At 42.1% G+C, this 8,595-nt stretch overlaps 1 protein-coding gene across 1 annotated transcript; it reads right to left on the reverse strand.

Moving 5' to 3' along the window:
• Positions 1-581: 581 nt before the first annotated feature.
• On the reverse strand, positions 582-7,289 carry LOC138649827 (toll-like receptor 5). Its single transcript, XM_069740537.1, has 2 exons — positions 7,192-7,289; positions 582-3,266 (listed from the first exon to the last, which is right to left on the reverse strand). Exon 2 carries the CDS (start codon positions 3,259-3,261, stop codon positions 1,342-1,344), a length of 1,920 nt encoding a protein of 639 aa, XP_069596638.1. The 5' UTR covers positions 3,262-3,266; positions 7,192-7,289; the 3' UTR covers positions 582-1,341.
• Between the last annotated feature and the right edge of the window lie 1,306 nt (positions 7,290-8,595).

The following is an 8,595-nucleotide window of genomic DNA, read 5'->3' on the forward strand; positions in this document are numbered from 1 at the left end:
AAATGGTGTTGTAAAAATGAGAAATTGCTGGTCAACTTTTAACCCTTATAACTCCCTAACAAAAAAAAATGTGGTTTCAAAATTGTGCTGATGTAAAGTAGACATGTGGGAAATGTTACTTATTAAGTATTTTGTGTGACATATCTCTGTGATTAAAGGGCATAAAAATTCAAAGTTGGAAAATTGCAAAATTTTCAAAATTTTCGCCAAATTTGTTTTTTTTTTCACAAATAAACGCAGGTAATATCAAAAGAAATTTTACCACTATCATGAAGTACAATATGTCACGAGAAAACAAATTCAGAATCATCAGGATCCGTTGAAGCGTTCCAGAGTTATAACCTCATAAAGGGACAATGGTCAGAATTGTAAAAATTGGCTCGGTCATTAACGTGCAAACCACCCTTGAGGGTAAAGGGGTTAAGGGCATGAAAATTCAAAGTTGGAAAATTGCACAATTTTGAAAATTATCACCAAATTACCGTTTTTTTTCATAAATACTCGCAAGTCATATCAAATAAATTTTACCGCTATCATGAAGTACAATATGTCACAAAAAAACAATGTCAGAATCACCGGGATCCATGGAAGCGTTCCAGATTTATTACCTCATAAAGGGACAGTGGTCAGAATTGTAAAAATTGGCTTGCAAACAACCCTTGTGGGTGAAGGGGTTAATCAAAAAGTAAGAATCATTTGCTTGACTACTATTGCGGTAGTGACCAGTCATAGCCCATCTTATAAGTATTTCAGCAGATGTTTGCTTAGGGTTAGGGTATGTGCACATGATGCGGAAAACGCTGCGGATCCGCAGCGTTTCCGCAGCTGTGGATCCGCAGCGTTTCCGCAGCTGTGCATCCGCAGCAGTTTCCCATGAGTTTACATTACAATGTAAACCTATCGGAAACAAAAAACGCTGTGCACATGCTGTGGAATAAAACGCGTGGAAACACTGCGGTTTACATTCCGCAGCGGTTTACATTCTGCAGCATGTCACTTCTTTCTGCGGATTCCGCAGCGGTTTTACAGCTGCTCCTATAGAAAACCGCTTTGAAATCCGCAGAAAAACCGCTGTAAATCTGCGATAAATCTGCAGCAAAAATGCAGCGTTTTTGCCCTGCAGATTTATCAAATCCGCTGCGGAAAAATCTGCAATGGACCATTATACGTGTGCACATAGCCTTATTCTTATAATTAGTCGGAAAGCTTGGTCATAATGTATCATTGCAACTGTTTTACACTTTGTTGTCATTTTTTTTCTGATTCTTAATAATAAAAACATTGAAAAGAAAAGTAAATGATGCAGGTTTTATGTTACTGTATATAGAAAAATACAAGCAATTAACATTCATTAAAGTAAATGACCATTGGTATTTCTCGCACTGGTGGAAACAGTCTGAGACATGAGATCTCATCGCTATTATTGACTTTCACCGTCACTTTAGTTGATATTATCCAGTGCCAAAATTCATTAAGGGCACAGGTACATATGGGGGATACATCGGATAGGTCAAGGCTTTGTAAGGACACCAGAGGCGTAAAACTTGAAGAAGACAGGGTGACAAGGTTGTTGCCCCCTATATTGAGGGACTTTAGTGTCCTTAGGTCAGTGAATAAATCTTGATGGATAAGTCTAAGATTATTTCTTGACAAGTCCAAAGTTTGGAGACTTTTTAACTCACTGAATAAACTTTCAGGCAAAGAGAAAATGTGGTTCTTTGCAAGATTAAGGGTTTCCAGTGAGGCCAGAGGTATAAAAATGTCTGAACATTGGCCATTATTCCAGACTTGTCCTAGGTCATTATCTGATAGATCCAAATAAAGAAGGGAACTGTTAAAAAGTTTTGTGGTATTGGGCGAACACCACGAGAGCTCATTACTGCCGAGCAAAAGTTGTTTTAGAGAACGTAACTTAAGTATTTCCCACAAGCTTCGCAGATCGGTCAGACGGTTACTCGAAAGATCCACAAAAGTACAGTTAGGGCTGAAGGAGGTAAGACCGATAGGGCTGGAGATGCGATTTTGCTTTAATAAGACAAATTGTAAACTCGGAAGCTCAACCAGTGGGATTTCCGTGAGGGCATTATCTCTTAAACTCAAGGAATCCAAGGAGACGAGGCCGTTCAAGGCTTGATATTGTATTACTCCAATATGGTTGGAACTGAGATCTAGGGTCATAAGAGGAGAAGATGACAGACTTGAAAAACTGCTTCTCGTAATTTCTCCAATGAGATTTCCAGACATATTGAGGCTGATGAGTTGTGATAATCCGGAAAATGCTCCAGGGCTGATGTGGTTGATTTGGCTTGAGGACAAGTCAAGAGACAGTAGATTTGGAAATACAGAAAAAATGTCTGATGGCAATTCTGAAATGTAACTACGTGATATGTCAAGAATGTAGACATTACTTAGGCGGAGGCCGGAAAATGTGTTTTTGTCTGGATTCTTCAAGTTACTAAAGTGATACCCACTTCCTAACGCAGCAGTGTTCCTCATCTGAACATGCTTCACTTGAGTCCCAGAAATAATTTTAAAGAAATTTTCTACCTTTTCTGCATTCCAGGGCATTGACGAGATATCTAGAGTGCCCAATGTTATGTTTCTAAATGGGTTGTGGCACATGGAAGGCTTAGGAACCTGGAGAGGATTCGATGAGAGGTCAAGTAGCTCCAGTCTTCTTCCTCGCAGATTCTGGAGAGCATCTCCACACAGATCACCGATTTTGTTGAGCTTCAAAATAATGTAGGAAAGTGAATGCAACCCAAGGAAACAGGAATGTGGCTGCAGCCGGTGCAGATTATTGTATGACAGGTCAAGCATCTTCAGAGACGTTAACTCACTCAAGAACCCAGACTCCAGGATGGACTCATTCAGTCCACAATGGTCAAGAAGAAGGGTCTCTAGTCTGGACAGACCTTGGAAAGAATCTGGATGTAACCTGAGGTTGCGGTTGCTGCCGAGGTCGAGGGCGGTGAGGTTTGGCACGTTTTGAAAAGCAGATTTCTCAACAAAGAATGATCCATTAGTAATTTGGGCACCAAGATTGAGAACTTTGAGCTGGAGAAGGTTTTGGAAAGAGTCCGGGGATACAGATGAAATCTGATTGAAGGAGAGTGAAAGAACTTGTGTATCAGGAGGGACAGATGGCACAGACACTAAACCTAGGCCATTGCTGGAGTAAATATTCTGATATTTGGCAGCTTGAAGGGAATGTGAAGAGGAAACAGTTACAATCAGTAGAACAACAGATCGAAGAATCATGATACCTGCAACAAAGTAAAGAGATATTGTTACTTTGTACTGTTCCATTTTCGTCTCCAAAACCCAATTTAGTAAGCACGTGCAGAATAAATTAGTTTTATGATAAGACAAAACGCAACAGCTAAATGATAGAAGGGTCGAGTGGTTACAGTTCTAACTCCCGATCTTTTTGGTATCAGGGTAATCCTTTACCGGATGTGTCCAACAGCAAATTCCTCATTTCTCCCAAGGACACAAGAACTCTTAATGAAGCCGAGCTTTGGGTGGGGGTGGGGGGTGATAGACTGCAATCATGGATAGCCAACTTATATGTTATGTCTATGACCACCTTTATTTTAGGTTTGAGGGATATATTGTGCTCCAGCTTAGACGGGAGTGCTCAAGAAGGGTCACAAACCCAATAGGTCTACCAGGAGGCTCCTATATACATTAGAATAGACTGTTGGCTGATATCGGCTGGTTGTAAAGAAAAAGACCTATGCATAAAAGGCGCACACCTCAATATAGGAAAAATATGCAAAATATCTTTATTGACCACAAAAAAAGCACACAGTGAGTAAAAACATTTAAAAGTCAAAAAGTGACAATACAACAACCCTGGTACCAGAAAAGTCCATATGACTATAGAAAATATATGAGATACAATCCAAAAGGAATATATGAAATATATACAGTAATTAACAATGAGAAGATTGTCCCCAATGCTGTGAATCACAGTCAAATTGAATGGGAATAATATACAGCTCAATAAATACACACAATATGAAAATATATGTGTCCAAAGTTGGGCGTCCCCAAAATTGGTAGACAGTAGTATACGAAAAGACTCATCAGGGTGTAAGCCCTATAATGGTACTAAGTAAGGCAATAGACTCCACAGGTAATGTAGTGACCTGTAATATCATATAAGGAATGGGGGTCATAATGAGATAAATGACACCAAAAGATATGATAGTTTAAGGTGAAAGAAATATATAGTGCTATATATTTCTTTCACCTTAGACTATCATATCTTTTGGTGTCATTATTTATTTGGTGTTATTATTGTGATATTACAGGTCACTACATTACTTGTGGGGTTCATTGCCTTATTTAGTGCCATTTTAGGGCTTACACCTTGCTGAGTCTTTTTGTATATTATTGTCTGCCAATTTTGGGGACGCCCAACTTTGGCCACGTAGATTTTCACATTGTGTGTATTTTTTGAGCTGTATATTTGTAAGGGGGAGAAACTAACCAGGTTTGCCTCATCCGTAATGGGTCCGTAACCGTCGGGTCTGTCTCCTAGGATACAGGGGGGAGAGCTTGGGGTGTCCCTGTGCTTGAGAGAAGGGGGCGTGGCTAAGCAGACCGTTAATGCCCATGCAGAAGTTCAAGCAGTTCAGGCGGGAACTGCACGGGTGCAAGGGTCCTGTCAGAGTAGATCAGCTGTGAGGCGACGGGGTGGCGCTGACTGGAGCCGGGGATGAGAGGACGCGCTGACAGGAAACGACCGACGGGGTCCTGCTGAGACACCACTGATAACGCTGTCCTCGATAAAATCGCGGACCTTTAAGAGACTACTGACTCAGCCGACGACGCTGACAAGACCGCCCCGGCCAGGAGTACTGACCGGGAGAGGCAAATTCGGTCTACGGGATACAGACGCTCATTGGTACGGCACAGCGGACCGAGCTGGCCATTATAGAGTGTGTTGGAACATGTCACAGGGTCCGGCACTGTAGGGACCCTCACCGCTGAGGGAAGAGACCATTCCTCCCTTCATCCGTTGGGGCCAGTGCCCATGATAATACCACAGACTATCACCGCCACCGCCAGGACCACCAGAGGACACCGCCATCATCAGGACCACAGGAGGACACCGTTAACGCCAGCTTAGTTCCCCCCATTGTTTTCACAGAACTGTAACAGATCCTTTTTTTTGTCACGTAATCTAAATGTCCTCAGTGACGGGCAGGAGCACACCCGTGGCGGATGCCCAAAGTGTTGAGAGTATAATTTGTATTATTCTCCCCTGTTCCCCCTATTAGTTCTCTCTATATTAGGTATAACCTTGCTCCTTGTGTACATATCTCCCTGCGAGGAGTAACTATTATTAAACTCCTTGTTAACCCTTGGTCTGCCTCCTGTCCGTCACTGCATCCCGCAACCTGCTTATACTTTCCCATTCAATTTGATTGTGATTCACGGCATTGGGGACAATCCTCTCATGTGATACATATACTGGGGCTTGAGTCATTGTTATTTATATATTGCATTTATTCCTTTTGGATTGTATCTCATATATTTTCTATAGTCTTATGGACTTTTCGGGTACCAGGGTTGTAGTATTGTCACTTTTTTGACTTTTAAATGTTTTTACTCGCTGTGTGCTTTTTGTGGTCAGTAAAGATATTTTGCATATTTTTCCTATATTGAGGTGTGCGCCTTTTATGCATAGGTCTTTTTCTTTCCGCACATTGATATATATTTTCTAGGCACCCGGCTTTCTATATTTCCCATAGAATTTTGTGTAGTGCACCCTACCTTCTAGTCACACATTTGATATCGGCTGGTTTGGACACCTTTAGTCTAGTGTGTATGGGAGCCTATAGAGTCTCATAGTGATTAAGGCTACGTTCAGACTAGCGATGTGCTAGTGTGCGTCGGGTTAGCGTCGGGCGACGCAGCGGCGACGCACGCGTCATGCGCCCCTATGTTTAACATGGGGGACGCATGCGTTTTTGTTTGTTGCGTTTTGCGACACTTGCGTCTTTTTTGCCGCAAGCGTCGGACCAAGAAAACGCAACAAGTTGCATTTTTCTTGCGTCCGATTTTCGGCAAAAAACGACGCACGCGTCGCAAAACGCAGCGTTTTTGCGTGCGTTTTGCCGCGTTTTTGCGTGCGTCGTGCGTTGCGTCGCCGACGCAGCGGCGCACAACGCTAGTCTGAACGTAGCCTTACCAGGATTATAGAAACTATCAATACATTAAAGGGGCTGTCCAGTCTGAAACTACAAGTCTACAGTCTCTCTATGGGACTGAAGACTTCTGATTCCTTACAGCGCGCACTGTGAGGATTCTCAGGGGCCGACGCAGGGAGCAGGGGGTAATGTGACTGCAAGTATGCTATACACATATTCCCGGCCACAATCCGACTAGATGGGCGCAGCCTTTCTCAATGCAAATGTATTGAACACAGTCTAGTCGGATTGTGGCCGGGAGTATATCACATACTTGCAGTCACATGACCGCCCGCTCCATGCGTCAGCACCGTAGGGTCCTCATAGCGCGCAATGTGCGAGCTATGAGGATCCACAAGTCTTGCAATTATTCACTGACTGCAAGCAGAGATCTTTTCCTTTTTTTAATTTTTAAAAACAGAAACCCCATTCAAAGCTTGGAATACAGCGTACAAGAAAAGCTGAAGAATGGTGCACTACAACGTTTCAACAGCAAATTTATATATATATATATATATATATATATATATATATATATAAACAAAAAAAGGAACAGCCCAGTATAAATACTTATCTTCGGGTGCAAGGCCCCTAGACAATCCCTCCATTGATTATCCAAACTTCATAGAATTCCAAAAAAGAGGCAGCACTCCATTGTTTCAGTGGCAAAATGTGCAGGATTTTAATCAACCCACACGTCTGGGCGACGTTTCGGCTACAAATGAGCCTTTCTCATGCAAAATTTTGAATGAAACCCAATTACAAAAATGATTTATGGTCCAAAGTACATGCATATAGGTAAAAAAATATATTTCTATATTTTATTTATGTGTTCTTTTGATATATATACCTAAGGCCATTTAAAGGGATTTCCACAGGCACAGAGACTCTTGAGATCTGTGTAATGCTTATACAGTATAATATATATATATAATATAATAATATATATGTCATACAGAATGCCCTGATATTAGAGCTCAGTACTCACCAGTCCCCGGAGCGCTGTCTTACAGGAACGATGACTGCAGTCTCCTCCTGTCATTCTCTGCTGCTCCCGTATTTAAGTCTCTGACGCGTGAAACTTCTCGATGAGGAAACACTCGGACGACATCAGACAATGTTTGGTAACAATGAGAAGGGAGTTTTCATGGAGATTCCCGTATTATTCTACATCAGAGACAACATCCTGACTATACCCCCAATACTACCCCAAATCAGGATGCACACGGTCCATACGTCTTCCTGCTACAAAGCACTGGGGGGCACATATGTCTTATTATACCAGCTACAAAAGGACTGATAACACTTAAAGGGGTTTTACCCACAAACTTTTTTTCTGGCATAACACATAGTGCCAAGAATCAGCATGGTCCTGGTCTCTGACCCACAAGGAATTGGTCACACGTCCGCAGTCACTTTCCTGGAATGTCAGAACCAGTGGCGTAACTTGAAGCTTATGGCCCCAATACAAAACATACAACGGGGCCCCTAATTATAGCTTTGGGACCCCTAGGCTCCAGGGTCTGGGTGCAGTTGCACCCCATGAAACATATTATAATTACCCCCTTGATCAGGACTAGTTCTGAGTGAATATACTCAGATAAGGTGTTATATGAGCATGCTCGGGTGCTAACTGGGTATCTTCGGCATGCTGGAAAATATGTCCGAGTCCTTGCAGCTGCATGTTTTCTGGCTGTTCGACAGCTGCAACACACTCGGGGATTTTCTGTTTGTTAGGCAATCCCTGAATGTGTTGTGTCTGTCGAGCAGCCGCGGGGACTCTAGCATATTTTTTGAGAACGCCGAAGATACTCAGTTAGCACCCGAGCATGAAGGGATTACACCTTATCTGAGCACGTTCGCTCATCACTAGTTAGAATTTGGGTGCACCTTGAATCTGTTAGGATGGCTTTTACGCTTTTTTTAACCCCTTCATGCCGGAGCCCTTTTTCGTTTTTGCCTTTCTGGTTTTTATCATGTTCAACAAATGCTAAAACTGACCTGCCAATATGATTCTCCAGGTCATTACGAGTTCATAGACACCAAACATGTATAGGTTATTTTTTATCTAAGTGGTGAAAAAAAATCCAAAGTTTACTAGATCGGGCGATTCTGAACGCGGCGATACGAAATATGTGCAGGTTTGATCTTTTTATTGTTTTATTTTGAATGGGGTGAAAATGGGGGTGATTTGAACTTTTTTTTATATTTTTTAAAAACATTTTTTTTTTTTACTTTTGGCATGCTTCAATAGTCTCCATTGGAGATTAGAAGCTGCCATAATCCGATCAGCTCTGCTACATGCAGGAGCTGTTCGGATCGCCTGTATGTAGCAAAATTGCTCACTTGCTATGATCACCGACCATCGGGCAACGCTCATAGCAATCCAGCA

Source organism: Ranitomeya imitator, chromosome 9, assembly GCF_032444005.1.
Source record: "Ranitomeya imitator isolate aRanImi1 chromosome 9, aRanImi1.pri, whole genome shotgun sequence".
NCBI lineage: Eukaryota > Metazoa > Chordata > Amphibia > Anura > Dendrobatidae > Ranitomeya > Ranitomeya imitator.